This window comes from Cyprinus carpio, chromosome A10 (genome assembly GCF_018340385.1).
Source record: "Cyprinus carpio isolate SPL01 chromosome A10, ASM1834038v1, whole genome shotgun sequence".
NCBI lineage: Eukaryota > Metazoa > Chordata > Actinopteri > Cypriniformes > Cyprinidae > Cyprinus > Cyprinus carpio.
The window spans coordinates 11,532,722-11,556,106 of NC_056581.1; the positions used below are offsets into that span (position 1 = coordinate 11,532,722).

The 23,385-nt window shown below is 37.6% G+C and overlaps 6 protein-coding genes and 4 non-coding genes across 12 annotated transcripts in view; 8 read left to right on the top strand and 2 right to left on the bottom strand.

Annotated features, from left to right (window-relative positions):
• Positions 1-430: 430 nt before the first annotated feature.
• LOC109097338 (histone H2B 3) lies at positions 431-1,313 on the bottom strand. The gene has a single exon (XM_042765232.1). The coding sequence runs from the start codon at positions 1,239-1,241 to the stop codon at positions 861-863; it is 381 nt and encodes a 126-aa protein (XP_042621166.1). The 5' UTR covers positions 1,242-1,313; the 3' UTR covers positions 431-860.
• A 160-nt stretch (positions 1,314-1,473) lies between these two features.
• Positions 1,474-2,404, top strand: LOC122146450 (histone H2A-like). Its single transcript, XM_042765231.1, has 2 exons — positions 1,474-2,010; positions 2,126-2,404. The coding sequence occupies exon 1, from the start codon at positions 1,567-1,569 to the stop codon at positions 1,951-1,953; it is 387 nt and encodes a 128-aa protein (XP_042621165.1). The 5' UTR covers positions 1,474-1,566; the 3' UTR covers positions 1,954-2,010; positions 2,126-2,404.
• Positions 2,405-3,136: 732 nt separating this feature from the next.
• Positions 3,137-7,735, bottom strand: LOC109097331 (zinc finger protein ZPR1). The gene is made up of 13 exons (XM_019110959.2): positions 7,468-7,735; positions 7,222-7,383; positions 7,014-7,104; positions 6,814-6,884; positions 6,398-6,484; positions 6,172-6,294; positions 5,950-6,076; positions 4,989-5,059; positions 4,792-4,881; positions 4,579-4,689; positions 4,400-4,489; positions 3,892-3,957; positions 3,137-3,718 (listed from the first exon to the last, which is right to left on the bottom strand). The coding sequence occupies exons 1-13, from the start codon at positions 7,582-7,584 to the stop codon at positions 3,599-3,601; spliced, it is 1,326 nt and encodes a 441-aa protein (XP_018966504.2). The 5' UTR covers positions 7,585-7,735; the 3' UTR covers positions 3,137-3,598.
• Positions 7,736-9,593: 1,858 nt separating this feature from the next.
• Positions 9,594-14,655, top strand: LOC109097328 (cytotoxic and regulatory T-cell molecule-like). 3 transcript variants are annotated; one of them, XM_019110956.2, is made up of 12 exons: positions 9,594-9,677; positions 10,929-11,078; positions 11,164-11,316; positions 11,407-11,523; positions 11,921-12,079; positions 12,555-12,650; positions 12,985-13,065; positions 13,195-13,233; positions 13,352-13,417; positions 13,557-13,694; positions 13,811-13,897; positions 13,999-14,655. In XM_019110956.2, exons 1-12 carry the CDS (start codon positions 9,626-9,628, stop codon positions 14,157-14,159), a joined length of 1,299 nt encoding a protein of 432 aa, XP_018966501.1. In that variant the 5' UTR covers positions 9,594-9,625; the 3' UTR covers positions 14,160-14,655. The 3 variants fall into 3 exon arrangements, with proteins under 3 accessions (XP_018966501.1, XP_018966502.1, XP_042621169.1); XM_019110957.2 differs by having other exon boundaries at positions 13,198-13,233; XM_042765235.1 differs by lacking the exon at positions 11,921-12,079.
• Positions 14,656-15,591: 936 nt separating this feature from the next.
• LOC109097342 (heat shock cognate 71 kDa protein-like) lies at positions 15,592-19,912 on the top strand. The gene is made up of 9 exons (XM_042765234.1): positions 15,592-15,748; positions 16,466-16,675; positions 16,903-17,108; positions 17,353-17,505; positions 17,736-18,291; positions 18,501-18,703; positions 18,807-19,005; positions 19,088-19,320; positions 19,425-19,912. The coding sequence occupies exons 2-9, from the start codon at positions 16,471-16,473 to the stop codon at positions 19,617-19,619; spliced, it is 1,950 nt and encodes a 649-aa protein (XP_042621168.1). The 5' UTR covers positions 15,592-15,748; positions 16,466-16,470; the 3' UTR covers positions 19,620-19,912.
• LOC122146541 lies at positions 16,720-16,815 on the top strand. Its single transcript, XR_006161053.1, has one exon. It is a non-coding gene; the product is annotated as a small nucleolar RNA SNORD14 (small nucleolar RNA).
• On the top strand, positions 17,172-17,267 carry LOC122146542. The gene has a single exon (XR_006161054.1). It is a non-coding gene; the product is annotated as a small nucleolar RNA SNORD14 (small nucleolar RNA).
• Positions 17,568-17,663, top strand: LOC122146540. Its single transcript, XR_006161052.1, has one exon. It is a non-coding gene; the product is annotated as a small nucleolar RNA SNORD14 (small nucleolar RNA).
• On the top strand, positions 18,338-18,433 carry LOC122146539. The gene has a single exon (XR_006161050.1). It is a non-coding gene; the product is annotated as a small nucleolar RNA SNORD14 (small nucleolar RNA).
• Positions 19,913-20,158: 246 nt separating the features above from the next.
• Positions 20,159-23,385, top strand: part of LOC109097327 (jhy protein homolog) — a 15,008-nt gene continuing 11,781 nt past the window's right edge. The window contains exons 1-3 of the mRNA XM_042765233.1: positions 20,159-20,583; positions 20,827-21,177; positions 23,360-23,385. The exon at positions 23,360-23,385 is cut by the window's right edge and continues 503 nt beyond it. Coding sequence (XP_042621167.1) covers positions 20,927-21,177; positions 23,360-23,385 — 277 coding nt within the window. The 5' untranslated portion in view covers positions 20,159-20,583; positions 20,827-20,926. The remainder of the gene's footprint in view (positions 20,584-20,826; positions 21,178-23,359) is intronic.

Genomic DNA, 23,385 nt, shown 5'->3' on the forward strand with positions numbered 1-23,385 from the left:
GCTATGTGAATTACCAGATTAATTGGTGTTTTTGCTGCCTCAGTTATCCAACAGACATAGTAAAGACGTTTTAAATGAAACACTGTTGTCTTCTGTTATGTTTGATGGGTAAATCTATAATAAAGTCATAAATAATGAGTGCTTGTGTTGTTCATGTATCCTCCAGTACTTCGTTCCTGTTGCTATGGTTACCTCCTCGGGCGAGTTCTCCTCGCAAGCCAAGCAGCGCACATGCAAACTTTCGTAGATACGGCAACGTCTTTTAAAAACGCATTTTAAACGCAAGCATACTTCAAATAAATAATGCTGTAATAAAGTGCCTTTTTATAAATATTCGGCTTTATGTCGCCACTTTCGTACACGGCGCCATTTATGTCATAGTAATAAGCTACTCATTACAAGGCAGGGAAACTCGCAAATCTGCTTGTAGTTACCATTAACCAATGTATTTATTTGTGGTCAATGACAGGTTAATTATGAAGAAACATTCAGGCATAAGACATTTTTTCAGTATGAATACAGTACAGGTTTTTTTTATCAACAAGAAATCAATAAAAACCAAAGCCACAGTGTTTTCCTCCGGTAACTTGAGTTTACAGCCACATGAGTTAACAAATGACGACCATATGCCATAATAGTACAGTAACATTACAAGTGTTCACACGTGCAAGTACAACCAAACAGGAACAGCCCCAGGTGAATGTTGGTGTTACATATGGAAAGCACTGTGTTTGTGCTCTTCAAGAGCTGCGTTTGCTCAAGATGTACCAGAGGTCCCTCATGCGGATATCAAACAACAGTGGATGGTTTTCGTCTTCCATCATTAGGGATAGAGTCCAGTCCGTCTTGTTTGTACACTTTCACTTGGAGCTGGTGTATTTGGTCACGGCCTTTGTGCCCTCGGACACGGCGTGTTTGGCCAGCTCTCCCGGCAGGAGCAGGCGCACGGCTGTCTGGATCTCCCGGGATGTGATAGTGGAGCGCTTGTTGTAATGCGCCAGGCGCGAGGCTTCTCCGGCGATGCGCTCGAAGATGTCGTTTACGAACGAATTCATAATGCCCATCGCTTTTGAGGAGATGCCAGTGTCCGGATGCACTTGTTTCAGTACTTTGTACACGTAAATGGCATAACTCTCTTTCCTGGTCTTACGCCTTTTCTTATCCCCCTTCTTCTGGGTCTTGGTGACAGCTTTTTTAGACCCCTTTTTGGGAGCGGGTGCTGATTTCGCAGGTTCAGGCATTGTGTCGGTGTTTCACAAATGCTCAACTGTCACAAGATCGTTATGGTATGCGAACCTGCTGCGCACATTTTTGCCCCTTATTTATAGAGTCGGCATGCAAATTAGAGCGAGCACAGTCTCGGTTTTGATAGGATGACTCTCTAACGTCATGGACTGAAATTCGAGCGGTGATTGGTTGGTTGTTTTAGAGTGAAACCATCCAGTCAGAGCACACGTCCGGGTATAAATACCAATCCCTGCTTACATCATAAACGAAAGTACATTGGACTACCCACATTAAACAGGACTCTTCTAGCCAAACAGGCGGTTCCTTTGTTGTCAAAACATGTCTGGAAGAGGTAAAACCGGGGGGAAGGCCCGCGCAAAGGCCAAGTCTCGTTCATCCAGAGCTGGACTTCAGTTTCCAGTCGGACGTGTACACAGATTATTACGCAAGGGAAATTACGCCGAGCGCGTAGGCGCAGGAGCCCCCGTGTATTTGGCCGCTGTCCTGGAATACCTAACGGCTGAGATCCTCGAGCTGGCAGGGAACGCAGCCCGAGACAACAAGAAAACAAGAATCATCCCCCGTCACCTGCAGCTGGCTGTCCGCAACGACGAAGAGCTCAACAAGCTTTTAGGCGGTGTTACCATCGCCCAGGGCGGAGTGCTTCCAAACATCCAGGCAGTGCTGCTGCCCAAGAAAACCGAGAAGCCAGCCAAGAGCAAGTAACGGGGCTCTGCGATCATGGACAATGACACAAACGCAGCTCCGCTAGTTTGAGTCCAAGTAATGTTATGTTCCCTCCTTCACCTTATATTGTGTATGTTTTAATGAAGATGACCGCTGCATCTTGTAAACTTTGATTTCTTTTTTTGGTGTTGATAATTGTTCTTTTGGACAGACGCACTCCCTCACACAAGAAGATATCTACACCACCATTGGGCTATAAATAGCCTTGGGACATTTAACCTGCCATCACGGTGGACTATCCTTGAGGAGAAAGAAAAAAAAACCCTCCATTTGTGAGGCGAATGTCCATAAGTATTCCATCGTATATGGACCAATGCTGGTTACATTTTATTTGTCACTGCTTTAAATTACATGCAAGTCATGTCCTTTATCTGCTGTTCAAGTGGTTATGTTTCAATAAATGTTAAGTGCCAGTGGAATGCACAGAGAACCCGTGATTGATTGTTTTTCTCGAAGTTGCATGAAGTGTGCTACATTTAAGGAGCACTTTGTGTATTTTACATTAAGAAATGAACAGTGTTTCCTTTCTAAAAATAGAAAAATCATTAATATGGTACTTTTATGAACTGAATATTTAGAAGTTAAAGTGTACATGAAGGGGTCCCCTCTCTCATGGCCTCCATGATGACATCACATGACATGCCATGGAATCAGTAAAATTTGCATAATTTAAATAACCAATATGCATAACAAACGAGTCATTGTGACAAAAAGCATAAATAAAAAAAGGAATAATACACTAACTATGTTATTGACATTATTGTGCAAATGTACGTCTTTTTTTAATCATTGATCACTTGAGAATGAATGGCAGTAAACAGTTATGCAAACAATGCCGTGTGAACACTGTTCGCTGGTAAAGGACTGTGCTATAATGGCTTTGTTGGGTGCTATTCTTCCAACACTCGCCAAATGATGCCATTAATCAGTACTTACAATATTAAAGAATGAATAACTGACTAATTAGAAAACCACAATACACACTAAAGAGCCAGATAATGTAAACAAAAACTGAATGCATCTTCAGCAGTGTATCTGCATGTTCCAATACGGTCATAAAATCTATTATAAGTTTCATTTGGGTTTGATGTCATGCTGAAGCCATTGTTAATTAGATATCTCACTCAACTCAAAGTTAAGTGTAAACAGATCAGCACCATACTTATACTATACCATTTTATTGTACAAACATAACTCTTTATTATATTACAGCCTTTATAATTCAGTCCAATTACATGAAAATGCGTCCAAAGAATTCACATCCAGTGTGCTTAAGACTACTTTATTAACTGTCTGTAGTTTTAAGTACTTCAAAAACTTTATAACAATTCTGTTGTAACACTGGTAATTAACACAAGAGCTTCATAGCCAAGTTGACCAAAACTTAAACATTTTGTCATACACAGCAAGGAAAATTCAGCACCTTGCACTTACTCAAGCAAAAATAATAATTATTTTTCCTTTTTCAAATCATAACGCTGCCTTTAAAAGACATTATGGTTTTCAGAAGTGCTAATAACATGAGATATTACAATAAATGTAAAAGTGAATTAAATAATGTTATATAATGGCTTTGACAGAATTTGTCATAACATATCATTTCCATTTTTCTCTAACTTTAAGCCTATTTCTCTGCGTACCCTTCTGTTTTCATGTCATTCAGCCCCAAGTCTTCATTCTGCTCAAAGGTCCTGGTGTACTTCTCAATCTTCATTTCTGGATCTGGATCTGGCGCATAAACATTCTGCAAAAAAGTGTGAATGGTTAGCCTTCAGATAAAAAGAAAAACATACATATTTTTAAATATTTAAAATCAAACAGATTCAAAACAATAAATCTTACACTTAACCATGAGACACTAAAACAAGATCCTTTAAATAAAGTAAAAAAAGAAAGAAATGGTTGCTCCTAGCTCACCTGAAGATAACTATTTCCTGCAGGATCATCCAGGATAATGTGCACATCCATTTCCCCTGCTATTATCTAAGAAACATTTTGTAGATACAACACATTAAGACTCCAGAAAAAAATGTAATAAATAAAAAATAAAGTTTATAAAAAACTCATACTCTCTCATATATATATATATATATATATATATATATATATATATATATATATATATATATATATATATACATACATACATACACATACACACACATATAATATACACATACATATACACATACATATATATACACATACATATATATATATATATATATATATATATACACATACATATATAAGTAATATTAAAAGAAGAAACTTCTTATAACTGTAAAAATAACTAATTCTATATATTTCTATATTACATAAACTAATAATATAAACTATTTACATATTTATTTCTTCTGTAGTAGAATATTGTCATTGCTTTTAACAGCGAGGAACATTAACAGAAATGTAATAGATTTCAAACCTTGTCAATCTTTTGCCCAAAGAGTTCCAGTTTCTCTGCTCTATCTGCTGTAGAGCTGTCTCCACACATGAAGGGGTTTTTGGAAACAATCTAAAATAAGCATAAAAGCATTAAAAAAAAAGCATAAAAGAAGCTTAAGTGAAAACAACAAACACTGTTAGCTGGGCTTTGATTGCTACCAGGTCTTTGATGTCCTTGAGAAGTCCTTCCAGCGTAGTGAACTTCCCTCCAAGAGCTGCCATCCCCAACTCAAACTCCAGCTCAGGAATTAACACGCTACACGTCTCTGACTAAAACACACATACATACATATATTATTGACGATACTTATGACAATAAATGTAAAATATGTTCATATAGTGTCTCTCAACGATGTTGTGAGCTGAATCCACCTTCAGCAGGTCTCTGGACATATCTGAAGGGTCGGTTAAGTGGAGCGTTATTCTGGTTCCCAGCTCTTCTGTGGCTCCTCCAGATTTCACCTATTTAATGATGTCATTAGAAAACAATACATGTTAGGGAAACAGCAAAAAATGTATATCTAAACTAAACAGAAGTATAATTCTGAAGTATAGTTCAATAATCCCACCTCATTGGTGCGATGTCCGCAGCTGTCACAATTAGTGGCCATTATAATGACCTCTTTAAAGTGTGGAATTTCTGCAGTTGGGTTAAGGGGCCGACTTTCTTTAAATTATGACGCACAACATTTACACCCCGTCCACACAGAGATGCGTTTCGCTGTATATGAATAAATTTTGTATCGTATAGGCGTTTCGTCCACACTGATCCGGCGTTTTGGGAGAGTGAAACCGATATTTTTTAAACCGGGTCCCAGAGTGGATAAATTTGAAAACGCCGCCCTTGCGTTTTCACGTGGACAGCGAATCCGTATTTATTTTCTGAAACGATGACGTCATCAGCCCACGTCTCACCCCTAGTCAGACACCACTACGTCACATAACAGCAACAAAAACATGAACAAACACTGAACGATTGTCTTTTTACTAACAATAACACAGATTAATAAATTTATTGTTCCATGTTTGTTTGTATACCACGTGCAAGGTTTATTTTTCTTCTTCTCCCTTTTTAGTGTAACTCTGTGGCAGAATTACAGCGCCACTCGCTGGTCTGGCATGTATACTACATCGTTTTGCATCAGTTTTGTGGTTTCGTGTGGACACAGATATTTCTTGAGACGAGGAAAAAAAGAAAAAAGATCGGAGAGAGAAAGCTCTGGCTTCATGTGGACGTAGCTTTAGACTATTTTGATGAACCATTTCTCTATGCAGCATTTTTATAGCGTTCCTTCAACAAAAGAATATCATACTAAAATGTTTATATGTATCATACGAAATTTATTAATTTTAGCCACACCTGCAAATCTCAGAGCGCTTGCTTGGTATCATCGAATACAACAAAAATAAAAAAAATAAAATAAAAAAAATACCTTAATGGAAAGCCTCTATTTAATTTTGTTTAGCAATTTACCACATAAAGAATCATCTGAAAATGTATGTAATTTTCTAGCATACGTTAAAGGATACGAACAAGCTTCATGTTTGTATTGGCCGGGGCGTTGCATTCTGGGCAGTTAGTGTTGAACACTAATACCTCATTTCTCATTGCATCTAGATCATTGCCAGGCTTTTCATCACTTTCTTCTTCCTCTGCCTTAAAAAAGAGAGAAAAGAAGTTGAAGAGACTGAGATCTTGCCGTTCTCCACACACAGCTGAAGTCAACAGCAGATGCTGGAGCAGCGTCTCACCTCTATTCCTAGTGCAGCGTTGTGTTCAGGTGTCCTTTTGTAATGTGTGACAGTGAGAGCCGTGTCTTTCTGAGGTGCAAATGGGTTCTCAATAAAACTGTTCCCTGATGGATCATCAATAATCTGTTGATAGAAATCAAATTAGTTATTCGTTAGTACTAACTTGATGATAATAAACTAGCAACAGTGTTTAATCTTTCTGCAGTTTACTATCCGCAAGACTTACTAATGTGAATTCCTCTTCTACTTCTTTAAGTTTTTTGAACCTCTGGATGAATTCCTCTATTTTTTCAGCTACAGCTGGATCTGTTGCCTGAAATGTAGAAAGGAACAGTCACATAAACAGAACTCTTCGGCTAACAAATCCTTCACACCTATTATTTCACCCATGTTTTGATATTATTTTCAAAAAAAGTTATTTGAAACATTACAGCAGATACTGTACTTGCATTTAATATGCTTTCTGTGTATATAAAATCACTTTGGTAAATTTATTTTGATAGATACACCAAAATTGAACTCATCTTTGACCAGTATACCTATATAATGTATGCTCTTGCAACATAAAATATGGGTTTCTGTTGTAACACAATTGATGTCAAATTTGTGAAACTCACTGAGGTGCACAAATAAAACACACACCTTTCTAATAGGTTGGTCTTGTTCTAAACCCATCACTGCTCTGTCCAGAAGGCCCTCGATTGTCGACAAAGCTAAACAAGCAGAAAGAAGACATAATTATTGATCAAACCGCATTTTATTAAACTGGATCTTTCCAAAATATTATTCTGTAAATTCAACAGACTTGTATTTAAGCTAGAGGTCAAAATGGAAAAACTTACAGCCCTTCTGTGTGAAAGCAGGAATTTCGAAATCAAGTTGTGGAATTCTGGTGGACGCACTGTCAGACTTCACAACCTCTCTGTTCATGTCCTGCACAAACGAAAGACTATCTGCTTATTCCTGAGAGCAACTTCAAATGTGGCAACATGACAGACATGATCAGATTATAAACACAGCATCTAACACACTTTAACAGTAGATGCATACCTCCTTGGTCTTCACTTGTAAGGTGTACAGCACGCCCTGTTCTTGTATCCGACCAGCAGACTGGATTTCTGTGTTGGTCCAGTTACAGTGTGGACATGAGAAAGAGCTGATGATGATTTCTTTGAAGAAAGGGATCTTTGTAAGCAGTAGACGCGTGCTTCCCTGGACAAAAAATAAGATTGACATTTTTTTACTAGTTTAGAAAAATATATGTATTACTTTTATAAAAATAATTAGGATATTTACATTTTCATAACAGTTCATGCACAAACTCTCGATCACTGTAGGTTGCTGATCTTCATCTTCTGCATTAATGTCCTTAAAAACAGCGCCGCGAACCCGTTCCTCCTCAATAACTGACATCCTGTCAGGTACTGTAAGTTAAAACTATTTACACTCTCTGGTTTACTGGTAGAAGTGGTTAGTTATTAATGAGTGGCGTTCTGATAGAAGTTTCCAGCTGCTTTCGCACGTTTTTTGCGTAACTTAATATCCTCATGTGCTCTTGAATCATCACCGGGTCAGATCAGATTCGCAAACCTGTCAAAATAAAAGTCTCGACTAAACATCTGATTAGGTGCATCACGGTGCTTTTTGCGTTAGGTTTCTTAGTTTCATGTATCTCGTTTCATATGCCTATATTTATAATACATGCAAATACAGAACAGAAACAACGGTAACTGAACAACAGTAGCGAGTAGTTAAACATAATAGCGGTATCAACCTCATATATGGCCTCATATATGCCCTATATATACAGCATACAATGCATACAGTAGGCCTATGCATGCGCATACTCAAAATAAGTATTTGACAAAAACTATAATATGTGCAATATTTGAAGTAATTCCCTGTCATCGTTTGTTTCGAATCAGCAGCCACTAGATGGCGCTCCCTCAGCTTGACTTGACTTGTAAACGCTGTTAATACACAAATTCTTTATTCTCAGTGGTAACAACCACAATGCAAACAATCACATCTGACATTTATTAAAACAAGGCTTTCAGGATTTTACATGGATCTGACCACATAACACATAACTTAAGTTGAAACTTGTGGTGAACTATAAGAATCTTCTTGGCCCTCAGCATCTCATTATGACTAATATGACATGTATCATACATTGTCCTTGATGGCATGTCCTAGCCAGAAAATATCACAGCTTTATATTTTACTCATAATAAACCAGCACTGTGTAAAAACTGGCCATTGGTGCCAGAACAAAACCACTGACTATAATAAAACAGGCTAGAATATGCTTTATAATATACCTACTGAAAAGACAGAAATTAACAGGTTTATCTTTTACACAGTAACATCTGTATTGATACTCAGTTGTGTTAGCTACATTACTGCCTGTCTGATGTGAACTCTATTTAGGCTGTGTATCAAAATGGGGAAGTTTTTTTGCCCACACAGTTGAAGTGGTCAGTGGGTAGTATGAAATTTGATCATGTGATTTTTTCCCCCCTCACAAACCTAATAAAGATCTTCCTGTCCCTTTCCATTTTTTTAGCATCTTTGTGTAATCATACCTGAGAGTGATGACACTTTTGGTGAAACTGCCATGGGTGCTGTCGTAGAGATGCTAAAAATAATTTTTATTTGATCATAGAACACCACTGGATGGTTATGCTAATGGTCACCTATAAATTCTTAATCGTTTCTTGACACAAATATCGAAATACAGGATTTAGAGAAGAAATCTACCAAATTAAACAGAACTAAATTTAAAAATAATATCAGTAAATAGAATAGTTTCTTTGTTTTATTTTTTTTTTAATGTAAAAATTCTTAAAAATCATTATTTCCAGGGTTAAATTGGATACTGGATGTTTCATCACAACTGGAAGAAGGTTTTTTTATTCATCAACTGTAGGAGGGGAGTTATTACACTGAAACTTCAGTAGACCTTTGAAACTGCCTATAAGTTTAAATATTTGTGAAAGAAATATATAGTCTTATAATTTAATGCATTATAAACATATAGTCTTATAAGTTAAAGAAATTATTATATTATTTAAATTATTATATTATATTATATTATATTATATTATATTATATTATATTATATTATATTATATTATAAAATAATAAATTATAAAGAAAACTAAATTATAAAATACTAAATTAAAAAAAAATTAATTAAAAATAACAGTAAAGAGCTGGCAACTTAATAACTTAAGAAAAACTTAATAACTTATGTATAACTTAACAGGTCAAAAGGTGCAAGTGTAATTTTGCTAAAAGAGAAACAAAGACCGGCCGAAATGCCCCTGAAACTTCACACATAAAGTCGCACAGGGGAAAAGACCATGACATTTCATGATGTCATGGAAGCCGCACTCTTTAAAAGAGTCTAAGCAGAGGAAGTGAGCTTCAGAGTTCAAGAGCCGCACGCAGTATGGAGATCAAAACAGTCTTAGTTATTCATACTTTGATGTTGATCGTAGGAGGTAAGACAGACTTATTTCTTATTAACGCTGGTTTAGGATACATCTCTGACTTTTAAAGTAGCATAGTGGTTGACTAGTTTGTGAACATATTTACCTGATACCTTTAGGTAGTTTGCATGGGTAGTTATGTTTGGGTAGGTTATATCATAAGAGAAGGTTTCAGTTGTATGCCAGTGCATTAAATGCTTTATCGTATGATGGCATATGATGTGAACAGTTTTTTCAACTCATTTTGTTATTCTTATTGGATTGGTTGAATTATATAACTTTAGTTTATATGTTGTGCATAAACTAAAGAGGTAACCTGCAACTGTTCCTTCAAAGAGCTATTTATACCTTATTGAACTTATAAAATGTAGTTTTGTTGACATAAATTTATGTTTTTAGATTGATTCAGCAATATTAATAACTATTTTGGCTTAAATAAGACCAGTTAATTTAGTTGTTACCATTTTTAGGTTACCATTTTTTTGGTATAACAGAACTGTAGGTGTAAGTTAGCTCACCTTGTTGTTATAGAAACAGGAAAATATTCTTGCAAGGATGCATACAGTATCAACACAGCAGAGTATGTGAAGCTTTTCAATAATTGTCCTAAATACGGAAAGACAGTATCCGTGAATATATTGCAAATATTTCAGAATGTAAAACAATTTACATTATTCTTTTAAATTAAATTCAAAGGTGAATAACAGAAAAGCAAATTAACTGAATAAAATTAAGCATTGCACTGTAAGAGTTTTACTGTATTATTACTCCCACATACAAATTCACATGAGGCATTGGGGTCATTTTTACCTATGACTAAAAAATCACACCTCCATGTAGCCTGATTATATTGTTATATGTGTACAGCTCGGTGAGTAACATTTTAAGACCACTGTTTCCTGTTCCAGCGCGAGAATGTTACTTTATGTGTCACAGTGGCAAGTTTTCTCTAGCTGCAAGAACGAACCACACAAGAAAATAAAAGACCACTAACAGCAGTCACTTTTTCTCTCCGTTGCAAAGTGTGGCCCCCTCTCACTTTCAGCCACAGCTCCTAAGAGCGGCAAGAATACACAAATGAGTCAGAGCGTAGGGTGTCTGTGGTCTATCAACCTACTGTTCTTCCATTCAACTAGCCTACACCTGACTGCATTTAACATTCATTAATGTTTTAGGCTGTTTGATTCAAAGAGGAATGCCAATTATTTGAGAAGCTTTGTTAAAACATGATGATACTGACTTACTTCTCTTCATTCTGTACAGGCATACGAAAATGTCTGGCAACAAAGTATCTTACAGTGGCAGAAGGAGAAACGCTGGTATTGAGATGCCCTCGAAAAAACTTCAGTGAGAATGGACACATGGAGTGGAGAAATCCACAAGGCCATCTTTTGTTCTTCAATGATGAAAAAGGTGAGGGCGAGAACACTGTGTATTGAAGAATGTATTTCAAACACTGAAGAATATATTTCAAAATGCATTTCATGTTCCCCTACAGCTCTGAGAGACTCAAGGAGCAGCATTTTTATTTTAAACAACTCTGAATATACATTACACATGTCTAATGTTACCTTAAAAGATGAAGGGATTTACAGATGTCTACTGTATGACAATAAAGTCATTTCAAAAACATTTAAAGTAAAAGTATTAGGTAAGTATATTTACTTTTCATCTTTTTCAAAAACACGCATGCAATATGACTATTAAATATGAAATTAAACTCTTTTTGTTTGGATCGCAGGAATTCCAAAAATAGAAATGTCAGAGTATAAAGATAAAACAACCATCAAGTGTTCAGCGGCAGCGAATGGCCCCCCACCTGAACTCTCATGGCAAATCAGTGGGGTTGAAATCGAAGGTAAGTTACGAGAAGTGTCAGAGTGGGCAGACAGTATATATAAATACTTACACACATACCTACACACACACATACATGTGTGTAGGTGTGTGTGTGTGTGTGTGTGTGTGTGTGAGAGAGAGAGAGAGAGAGACTTTCAAAAATTAAAAAATATTACTGAAAGACATACTGTGTGAACAGTTATACTGACAAACAAAATTCCCATGACTTCTGACATTTCTGTCACTGAGAAACGAATACCTCGTGAAAATAGAGGAACCACATTTTTCTGAAATAGGTCAGCTAAGGCCAAATCCAAGCAATAGTACTATCAATAGTAAATCTAGGGGGTTTCTCAGACTATTTGAATAATAAATCATAGATTACTGAATATATACGCCCTGTTTTGTCCTAACAGCTCTACCCAATACCTTACGGGAGGAAAGATCCAACAGGTCACTGGCAGTTAGCCTCTTAACAGTCAAAACTCATATCAGGAAAGCAACGGTGATGTGCCTGGCAAAACATAGAGGTCTCCCAAAACAACTGATACATTTCGTCATTATTGAAAATCACTGTAAGTATACACAAATGGTAGGCTACATATAACCAAGTGCAGGAATAGCAGAGACCACTTACTAGAATTAATATTTGAACTAACCTCACCAACACCACCACTGATGTTCCAAGCATGTGACCAAAAACAGCGGCAATTTGCCATACATGACATAAGCCAGTATTAGAAAAGGGAACTAAAAGATTTGGGGATTTTGTTTGGCTGTGCTGCACAGGGAAAGTTCATCGACACTTCAGAGTATTTGGTAGTTTCCTATTTAAGTGAATGTGTGGTTCACATTAGAGTGGTCAGTCACATGATGTCAGGGAAGTCAACTATTTCTTTGAACAAAACAACTCTGTTCCCCATCCGCAACAGATGCACTAAATAGTTGTAATATAACAAACACTAAGCCCGATTCTTACAAGTAAAAAGTCAAACCGTTTTCTGGTGGGATTTTGGAGTAATTAAATGTTTTTGTTGTACTTTTGCATAGCTGTTACGACCTCCACAACAAAGTACTCCAGTACTAGAGATGAGCTACAAACTGACATGATCACAGCCACGTCTGCTCCTTTCATTAGCAGTACAGGTGGGTGTTTCTCTTCATTTCATATCTTAGTATAGGTCATTTCATTCCTTAATTACACTAAATAAACTAGCTATCTTAAAAGAGTCTTTAAATGTAGCTTACATAAAAATGAAAGCAGAATCCCCTTTTGTACAATGGTTTCACATAAAACCACAGAATGGAAATAGCTTTTGCTCCTTGTATCTCTCTGCCTCCATCTTCTGGTAGCGTTTGAATACTGCACACAGTCGTTACAAGGCATGTTTCTGGTTCTCGGTCATTCTGCTTATCTTTTCTTTTCCGTTTCAATTTGATATCTTAGCAACTGTTTAACAGACACACCATCTGATTACAGCACATGTGGAACTGTCATCAATTTCAGAAAGCACTGATGTGCTTCCTACGATAGACAGCACTACCTCAAACAGCATACAAGGTATAAATATGCGAATATGCATGATAAAATACTTATTTCCAATATTTCAATTTCACCTAAAAGTTAGTATGTGTTTTTATAAGACAATTTCAATATTTGTTCTCTGATTTGCTTTGTGATCTCTTTTAGTAGAGGAACATTCCACAGCAACAGATATAAGCTTGACAAGTAAGTGTTTTTAAATTTCATTGTTTAATATTTAACATAATATACGGAACATAAAATATCATTAATCTTGCTTATTTTATATAGTGAAGTTGATCTCAGATCTATCTTTGCATTTCAGCACACAACACAAACTCTTCAAATTCACCTGATGAATTCCTGACCAAAAATGACACCAACTTACAAGGTGTGAAGCTCATGAAAAACAAAATGCTTATGAACAAACTCATTTCTATCTCGCGCTTACATTAATGTCTAAATGAAAATAAAAGCGACATGTGAAGGACATGAATAACTGATTGCAGTATTACTTCGTGTATTTGCAGATTTTGGCAAACGACAAGATCTAAAGGAAAGCTCCCCACTTCTGATCCTGCTGGTCACAAGCCTTGTTATATGTTTGCTTATTGTTGTCATCTTCTTATTGTTCAGACTGCGAAAGGCACATTTAGCCTGGAAAAAAGGTAATATAAGATTAGTTATAGATTTATACTTTATGTCAAGCTTCAGTTATATTCTAGAGTTTAGCTGAGATTTAATTCTGGATTCAGTTTTTCATTTTAATCTGTTGTTAAAACAGAGAATGAAGAATCAGACCAGTCTGTGGAAAGCAGCAAATCAAAATCCAGTCATGAAGAAAAGCAGTCCCAGGAAAGGGGAAGACAAGGTATAACCGCGGAAACCACCTTATCTTGTAGTTCAAACACATAAGCTTTTGTGTCTTTGCAAACTATTAATATTTCGTGTTTTACTTGTTTTTCTATCCAGGCTTTTGGAACACAAATTTCACAGAATACAAATTGGAAGAACCTCCACAGAATAGAGCAACTGCAGAAGCTACAGTGGATGTGATCACTGAAACACAAGACAGTTCAACAGCAGCTTTTAACAAACTTGACCAAGCTTGTATCAAGGAGACTGAACTTTAGAGGAAAATTCAGCAGGTTCTGAATCCTCATAAAAGACTGACCTGATTTTGCAGTTCTGTTATAAACAATGGTGCTCACTAAAAGATGATGAATATAGCTACCAAGTTTTGTATATACTGTATGTACTGTTTTTACATTTCAGTCACTGCTGGTTTACATTATTTTTTACTCAATGTAAAGAAGTGTTTATAATTATGTGTGCTTTATTGCAATGTGTTTACAGTTTGATAACTTTGAAGTATTCCCTTGATAAAATTGGAAAAAATTGCCATGATATTTCATCATTATATTACAAATGTGTCTTTTTAACTTGAAATGTTTCCTGCTTGCCGTTATCAAGGTTTGGCCTTCCGATATTCAAAAATCAGTGTGCCTTTTTTATAAATACTGCAGAAAATTAAAAATATATATATTATTTATGTAACGTGTGGATGTTATGCCTGGCGAATCTTCTAAGGCATGAAATAAAAAATACAAATGTTAAATAAGACTTAAACCAAGAGCACTTTTCGGATGTCACATGTTCAATTTCATGTTTGGGGTTTAACGAAAATTCGTATGGTCTTTAAATATTAACGTTTTTAAGCCTGAAAAGCACTTACAATGTGACCTCTGTCTTTAGTGACTTTCATCAAATGTTGTGGACACATTTTCTACGTCATTATTTTTTGGCGATTCGTATTCTGTGTGTATATCGCCCCCTGTTGGGCGTTTGTGCAATCATATATTATTTCCTGGTTGGTTCTCTTTCCTTTACTTAGAAATTTCGTTTTCTTCATATCTATTTCCCCTCTAACAGGATAAATAATAATAATAATAATAATAATAATAATAATAATAATAATAATAATAATAATAATAATAATAAATAAATAAATACTCTGCCTCAGGTTTCATCCGGCGCTGCGTAATAAGCTCCTCGTGCTTTAACACAAAGCTCTTCATGATGCACAGTGGAGTATTATCACCTTATTCTAAACCCATTTTTAAATTATTATATTTCAACGTGATTTATACGTATTGTAAAATACCTAGAACATTCTCAGTCTGTATAATTAATGGTATTTCTTTCAGGGGTTGACTGATATTCTTCACTAGGCAAGACCTTACAGTTTCAAACAAATGTCACTGAACTCTTTGACATTTGTTGTTTTCAATTTGTATGTGCTTGTCATGGTGTAATCTACTAAGCGACGGTTTGATATATTTTCATCAAACATTTCTGTTTTGCTGTATCATCGACGCATTTCCAGTGTATATGCAGGCTGATTTCATTCACATGTATGGGACAAACTGTTCCGCATAGACAGCGGTTTGCGGCAAACCTGAGGGTGGTGGTTTAGATTTTTTTCAACCAGTTATATCCTTGGTTCTTCCCATAGTAGGCGTGGCTAAACTGAATATTCCGGTTTTACATTGGTTCTTACGGGTTGAAGCTGAGTCATCTGAAATTCCATTGGCTCGGCTCCCGGCAATATATAGTGTTCTAGAACGTTCGACCGGTCTCTCTTCTAAGCAAAGCGAGGCAGTTTGTCGCCATTCCAGCTCCCCAACCGGCGTCTTCACCCATCTCGGTTATTTCCAACTTGGTAAGTTCTTTGTTCTATCTTTTTTGGTTATATTGGCTCATATTGAATATTTGCTTCTCTGCTTGCATGTAGTATATCACTATTTAATTAATTATAAAGAGAGCTGAATTTTCTTTTTTTAACATGTGGAATATTTTCCGGGTGTGCTGAACCATTAACGTTACATTATGATTCCGTTATTGATATTTATTTTATTGAATTATATTTGAAAAGTTGTTACGCTTCCGTAGACAGCGTTTTATGTTTTCAGTTTTTTTTAAGCAACTCTGAAAGATTAAAATTCTTATTACAGCTACTAATTACAAATAAAAATGCCTTAGAGAACAATAACCGCAACCGGCACCTCGTGATCTTGTCACGCGCCTCACCTGACCTCAAGCGTTGATCGGCTTTGTCTTTGGTCACATAATACTGCTTATCGTTTTATTATTCTAAAATGTACACGGACACGTTTAGCACAATAACAGTAAAGTTTACAAAAGTTGAATTTAAGATCGATTTTGATCAGTCTGATTTTGAATTCACCGTAGAAGCTTCTAGAAGCTGGAGCCACGTGGTCTGACGCGCATCCGCATGTGCTCCAGGACTTGGTGTTCTGCGGTTTCGCAACTGTGTATTATTAGTTAATGAAAGCATTCCCTGCTTTCTTCCATTTTTGTTTTCCAGTGTATAGCGTTCAATTCATTAATTATGTAATTTCCTTTTTTCTTTATATAGACACAATGTCCAAGGGACCAGCTGTTGGTATTGATCTCGGGACCACCTACTCTTGTGTAGGTGTTTTCCAACATGGAAAAGTTGAAATCATTGCTAATGACCAAGGAAACCGGACCACTCCAAGCTATGTAGCTTTCACCGATTCTGAGAGATTGATTGGAGATGCCGCAAAAAACCAGGTCGCCATGAACCCCACCAACACAGTCTTTGGTAAGTGATAATTTAATACAATTCATTTTCATTCCAAAAATGACTCGCTATGATGAAGTTGATTCCTTGCCATTCGTAGTTTCCACCAGAGGTTGAAAAACCAAAGATGGCCCAAGCACCTTCCTTGGATGTCTGAGCGAAATCCTGACATGATTAGTTTTTTATTTTTTTATTTTTTTTTCTTAAAACCCCTATAGAACTAATTTAATATTATTGCTCCCCAATAGATGCCAAACGTCTGATTGGCCGCAGGTTTGATGATGGTGTTGTTCAGTCTGACATGAAGCACTGGCCTTTTAATGTCATCAATGACAATACCCGTCCCAAGGTCCAGGTTGATTACAAGGGTGAGACCAAGTCTTTCTACCCTGAAGAGATTTCCTCCATGGTCCTTGTCAAGATGAAGGAAATTGCTGAGGCCTACCTGGGAAAGGTGAGTGATCATTCAGCTGTTTGTGGGGTGGCTCCATTTAACTCCTCTTTGACTTGATGTGCTTCGCTATGATGAAGTTGATTCCTTGCCATTCGTAGTTTCCACCAGAGGTTGAAAAACCAAAGATGGCCCAAGCACCTTCCTTGGATGTCTGAGCGACATGCACTATGCTGTAGTTTAACTGTAGTATTGCTGCCTTTAGTTCCAAGTGGCAGTTGGGATCTAATTTGCACTCTCTTTGCAGACTGTTTCCAATGCCGTCATCACAGTGCCAGCCTACTTCAACGATTCTCAGCGACAGGCCACCAAGGATGCTGGAACCATCTCTGGCATGAATGTTCTGCGTATCATCAATGAACCCACTGCTGCTGCTATTGCTTATGGTCTGGACAAAAAGGTTAGAAAAACTTGAATCTTTTAAGGTCTTTTTGTTTGTTTTTTTTCATTAAAGCTTTAGTTTCGCTGTGATGAAGTTGATTCCTTGCCATTCGTAGTTTCCACCAGAGGTTGTAAAACCAAAGATGGCCCAAGCACCTTCCTTGGATGTCTGAGCGAAGTTTTGAGTGTCATACAATTTAATGAATGTACACACAAATACTTAATTATGCTCTTAATTCCTCTTTTCAGGTTGGTGCTGAGAGGAATGTCCTTATCTTCGATCTTGGTGGTGGCACTTTCGATGTGTCTATCCTCACCATTGAGGATGGCATCTTCGAGGTTAAATCTACTGCTGGAGACACTCACTTGGGTGGAGAAGACTTTGACAACCGCATGGTGAACCACTTCATCACAGAGTTCAAGCGCAAGCACAAGAAGGACATCAGCGACAACAAGAGAGCCGTTCGCCGTCTCCGCACTGCCTGCGAGAGAGCGAAGCGTACCCTATCCTCCAGCACCCAGGCCAGTATTGAAATAGACTCCCTCTATGAGGGTATCGATTTCTATACCTCCATCACCAGGGCCCGTTTTGAGGAGCTCAACGCTGACCTCTTCCGTGGAACCTTGGACCCAGTTGAGAAGTCCCTTCGTGATGCCAAGATGGACAAGGCTCAGATCCACGACATTGTCCTGGTTGGTGGCTCCACTCGCATTCCTAAAATTCAGAAGCTGCTCCAAGACTACTTCAACGGCAAGGAGCTCAACAAGAGCATCAACCCCGATGAGGCTGTGGCCTATGGAGCAGGTGGGTGATTTGTTTGGGGAAAAAAAATATATATAAATTTTCTCGTTTGCTGTGATGAAGTTGATTCCTTGCCATTCGTAGTTTCCACCAGAGGTTGAAAGACCAAAGATGGCCCAAGAACCTTCCTTGGATGTCTGAGCGACTTCGGTCATTGCTATCTGACCATCTACATTTTCCCAAGGTTCTTATTTCTCACTCTTCTATTTCAGCTGTCCAGGCTGCCATCCTCTCTGGTGATAAGTCTGAGAACGTTCAGGACTTGCTGCTGCTAGATGTCACTCCTCTGTCCCTTGGAATTGAGACAGCTGGTGGAGTCATGACTGTCCTCATCAAGCGTAATACCACCATTCCAACCAAACAGACTCAGACTTTCACCACTTACTCCGACAACCAGCCTGGTGTGCTCATTCAGGTGGGTACAAAATAGTTCTATTAGGAGTTTAGTCTCTTATCCCACCCAGTGTCTCTTAAATCACTTTAAACAATGCTATCTTGTTTTAATTACTCCCTTCTAGGTCTATGAGGGTGAGCGTGCAATGACCAAGGATAACAACTTGCTGGGCAAGTTTGAGCTTACTGGAATCCCCCCTGCACCTCGTGGTGTTCCCCAGATTGAGGTCACCTTTGACATTGATGCCAATGGCATCATGAATGTTTCAGCTGCGGATAAGAGCACTGGCAAGGAGAACAAAATCACCATCACCAACGATAAGGGTAAGTCAACTCTTCGTTTCACCTAAAATATTTAAAGACTTTGTGGTGGCCACTTCAGAGGTTAACTGGAAGTCCACTTCAGGTCGTCTCAGCAAGGAGGACATTGAGCGCATGGTGCAGGAGGCAGAGAAGTACAAAGCTGAGGATGATGTGCAGCGTGACAAGGTGTCTTCCAAGAATGGTCTGGAGTCCTATGCCTTTAACATGAAGTCCACTGTTGAGGATGAGAAACTGAAGGGCAAGATCAGTGATGAGGACAAGCAGAAGATCCTTGACAAGTGCAATGAAGTCATCAGTTGGCTTGACAAGAACCAGGTAAGTTTCAGTTGAGACATTTGGTCAGTCAAGTGGCTTTTGGATTACTTTTCCTAGCTTGCACTGGCAAACTTGACTTAACATCTGTGTTTGAAAACTTTCAGACTGCTGAGAAGGAAGAGTTTGAGCACCAGCAGAAGGAGCTGGAGAAGGTATGCAACCCCATCATCACCAAGCTGTACCAGAGTGCTGGAGGCATGCCAGGTGGAATGCCTGATGGTATGCCTGGTGGCTTCCCAGGAGCCGGCTCTGCTCCAGGAGGTGGATCCTCCGGCCCAACCATTGAGGAGGTTGACTAAGCCATTCCAAAGTCACTACGCTACCTCCATAGCAATGTTTACTGTTGCCCTCTGTAGTTGGACTCCTCTAAAATGTTACTTTTGTGGACGTTTTGGATGATTTCAACTTGCAGAGAGATGGTTGAAATTTAAAAAAAGGGGATTAACGGGTCACATTTCCAGATCACAGGGAACAGATTTTCTACCTAGATTGCACAACCTATTTATTGACTTGTGAAATGTGAAGTTCATAAGCCTTTTCAAACTGCCTCAATGCTTTGAAGGAAATGAATAAAATGATGGCTTACTCCCAATGCTGCCTCTGTCTGGTGTTTTTATTTCTTGGATAAATCTGTTGCCTGTTTGTGTACGTGTTTTATATATAGAGATATATATATATATATATATATATATATATATATATATATATATATATATATATATATATATATATATATATTTTTTTTTTTTTTTTTTTTTTTTTAATATACCTGAAACGTTGGAGTATAAATTTGACCTTTTTTCTTTAATAAAGAACAAGTGTCGCTGTCATTAGGGTAACGTTTTTAAATCTATCCAGTGCATCATTATTTCGCTTTTTGCATCCATTTTGGCTTTATAATGACAGGTCGTATATAAAGTGTAAAAGCTAATCATCCACTGTTTTTACAGTAAACCTCAGCCTGAATGTTTAAAATTACTTTCAAAAAGCTTTTTACTCCACTGGACGTGATGAATAGTTTATTTTAGAATAGTTCTTGTATATGGACACGATTTACATACAATATATTTTCTTCCTGAACATTAGCAGATATGAGAAGTACGTAGTGGCCTCCTCAACCCTCCAGTCTTTCTGTTCTACGCTTTTGTGTCCGTCTGAAGGTCTAGGAATCGTACTGCGCATGGCGTCTGTTTCCACGGCAACAGTTAAGCAAACAAAACGTTCCCTGACAATGAACGGTTCATCTTTCGATGTTTATAGCAGGTAAAAAAAAATCCTTAAATCTGGAGCATATCAATGGATTTGTGTAAGAAGTAATGTTTTGATGCTGTAGCAACAATTTTATATTATTTCGGCGTTTACATTACAGCATGGGTTACACAGCTAATTTGTAAAGTTAGTCAACAACCGAGTGAACTATTAACATTTCACGGTCAATAACGTCGCTAGCTAAATTAAAATTAATTGTGTTTTCACCACTCCTTAATGTTGATTCTGTGATATTAGCCCTGAAGTCGATCGTCTCAGAAGTCAGAACAACAACGCCATCACGAGCTGAACGGGCCTGAGGCGCTGGAACAGACAAACGTCAAATTCAACACGAACAATGACTAACGTTAGTCCAAGGAATAATGTGCCCCCTTTACAGCTAATGTGGGACTCCTTAGAGTCTGATACTGAGAGTCTGGTGCAAGAGAAGGAGTACCAGCGAGAGCTTCAGATGCGAATTGACCTCATCTCTGCTGATAAACCCAAACAACATGATGCGACTGACATTAAGGAACCAGAGAATCTTGATGTTTATGATAGTCTGGATCTGAAACCAAGACAAGTGAAAGGACAACATGACCCTCTGAGGTAAGAGAACTGTTTGCCATTTCCCTACCATATGGGACTAGTCTCATGCAACCAGCAGTAATTGAGTAGTTGACAAACTTGACATGGCGTTTCAGGCAGTGACATCAGTCTCCCCCGTGATGCCAAATGCTTTTTTAATCTAAAACTATTTTAAAAATAGTTTTAATTATACAGATGGTTAATATCTTCATATTAATTGCAAGTCAACACTGAATATCTGCTACCATTTAAATAGTTCACCCAAAAATGAAAATTCTGTCATCATTTACTCATCCTCATGTCATCCAAAAATCGATGGCTACTTTCTTTTTGACGTTCTTTTTCTTCTGTGGAACAGAAAAGAAGATATTTTGATAAATGTCTCAGTACTTTTTTTGTCCATACAGTGGAAGTCAATAGCAACAAAATTGTTTGGCTGCTAGTGATTTTCACAAAGAAAAAAGTCATACAGGTTTTGAACCACTTGTCTGTGAGTAAATAATGACAGTTTTCATTTTTGGGTGAACTATCTGAAGGTGAAAAGGAATGATTACCCTTACACATTCTTAATTAAGCAATTGCAGATGGTTGTTTGGTGCTGTATTTTGATGTTTACAAACATCCTTATGACTCTTAAATGCTTGTGTAGAGGTGTCATACATCTAAAGTGTTTATAATGAACTATTTGTCAAGCACATCCAGTTCCAAGAGCTCAGGTGTGGCGGTTATGACAAATTTAAAGGGTTAGTTCACCCAAAAATGAAAATTCTGTCATTAATTACGCACCCTCATGCCATTCCAAACCTGTAAGACCTCCGTTCATCTTCTAAACACAAATTAAGATATTTTGATGGAATCTGAGAGCTCTCTGACCCTCCCATAGACGGCAAGAGTCCTTACACGATCAACGTCCAGAAACGTAGCAAGGAGACTGATAAAATAATCCATGTGACATCAGGGGATCAACCGTAATTTTACAAAGCTCCTAGAATACTTTTTGTGCGCAAAAAAATAAATAAATAAATAAAAAAAAACACTTTATTCAACAATTCGTCACCTTCATGTCACCCTAGTGCCATTTTGGAGAGTATCCACTGAACGCAAACAGCGTATGCTGTTCTGTGTTAGCTGCGCCACATGGATACGTTTTCTACATTGTTTGTGCTTTGATTTGAATGAAAACAACGTATCCGTGTGGTGCGGCTGACACAGAATAACATACACTGTTTGCATTCAGTGGGTACTCTCCAAAATGGCACTAGGGCCAAAATTTACCTAGTGTTGCTTTAATTTTTTGCAGACTAGATAGCTGATGTGCTGAAGAGGTACTTAACCCCATGCATAGTTTTTTTATAATGGTTATGGCGAGCCTTGACAAAGACTTTTTTGTATAAACGAAGCAGCTCTCTCATCATATTTTCATGCTTAAGAATGAAAAACTGCAAATGAATAGCATGCAGCAATATTTGGCATAATATCATTGAAGCTAATAACTACCCATTTAGTTTACATCCTCTTTACTGCACAAATTGTCTTTAGAAGGACTCAAGTCTCACATTCAGAATGAAATGGGCTGAAAACAATAGTCCGTGTTTCCTATTACTGGATTTAATTCTGACACATTTATATTAGCACAAGAGAGACTTTGCATGTTAAAGACCCCGTCACAGCTGCAAACCCAGAGCGCATTCTCAAGACCATGTCAGCAGAATCATTACAGAGCCATTCCTTGCCCTTTTGCCCTCATTGGCTGAAGTGCTATGCATCCAGACAGCCTTGTATTTGGCATCATGGGATGTGAAGAGCATCTTGTACTATTCAGAGGCACACAACAAAGAGGCACTCTTCTAATTATTTTAATGAGATCTTTTCATCCAATGATGCTAGGAGCACATTAGGTTGTAGTTTGAACCTATTTCATATGTTTGAATTAGCCATTTGCAAAACTATCCCCAAATTGTGGTCTTCAGACTCATAGTCATTAGGGGTAAGGGAAGGCGGTGTGTGGGGGGGGGGGTTATTACCATTTCACTTCGGCTGAGAAGTGTAGCCGGTTTTTTTCCTTGTGTTTTGATGGCTGTTTGAGGCATTCAGACTGTCTTACTGACAATGCCGAAAGCACTAAGTAAGACATACCCAGCCTGCTCTTCAATTAAGAGTGTTTATATCTTATTTCTTCTCAACTCTTTTTGAAATATTTCAGGGAATCTCCCCCTGAGGATGGATATG

Excerpts from the sequence above, each read along its gene's own strand:
- LOC109097328 (XM_019110956.2), top strand. The coding sequence starts at position 9,626 with ATGGAGATCAAAACAGTCTTAGTTATTCATACTTTGATGTTGATCGTA. Across the intron at positions 13,066-13,194 it reads TACCTCAAACAGCATACAAG|TAGAGGAACATTCCACAGCA; the intron begins GTATAAATATGC and ends GATCTCTTTTAG. Across the intron at positions 13,898-13,998 it reads CCAGGAAAGGGGAAGACAAG|GCTTTTGGAACACAAATTTC; the intron begins GTATAACCGCGG and ends TTTTCTATCCAG.
- LOC109097342 (XM_042765234.1), top strand. The coding sequence starts at position 16,471 with ATGTCCAAGGGACCAGCTGTTGGTATTGATCTCGGGACCACCTACTCT. Across the intron at positions 16,676-16,902 it reads CCCCACCAACACAGTCTTTG|ATGCCAAACGTCTGATTGGC; the intron begins GTAAGTGATAAT and ends GCTCCCCAATAG. Across the intron at positions 18,292-18,500 it reads GGCTGTGGCCTATGGAGCAG|CTGTCCAGGCTGCCATCCTC; the intron begins GTGGGTGATTTG and ends CTTCTATTTCAG.
- LOC109097338 (XM_042765232.1), bottom strand. The coding sequence starts at position 1,241 with ATGCCTGAACCTGCGAAATCAGCACCCGCTCCCAAAAAGGGGTCTAAA.
- LOC109097331 (XM_019110959.2), bottom strand. The coding sequence starts at position 7,584 with ATGTCAGTTATTGAGGAGGAACGGGTTCGCGGCGCTGTTTTTAAGGAC. Across the intron at positions 6,295-6,397 it reads TAGAAGAGGAATTCACATTA|ATTATTGATGATCCATCAGG; the intron begins GTAAGTCTTGCG and ends TTCTATCAACAG. Across the intron at positions 5,060-5,949 it reads TACAAACATGAAGCTTGTTC|AAATTCCACACTTTAAAGAG; the intron begins GTATCCTTTAAC and ends ACCCAACTGCAG.
- LOC122146450 (XM_042765231.1), top strand. The coding sequence starts at position 1,567 with ATGTCTGGAAGAGGTAAAACCGGGGGGAAGGCCCGCGCAAAGGCCAAG.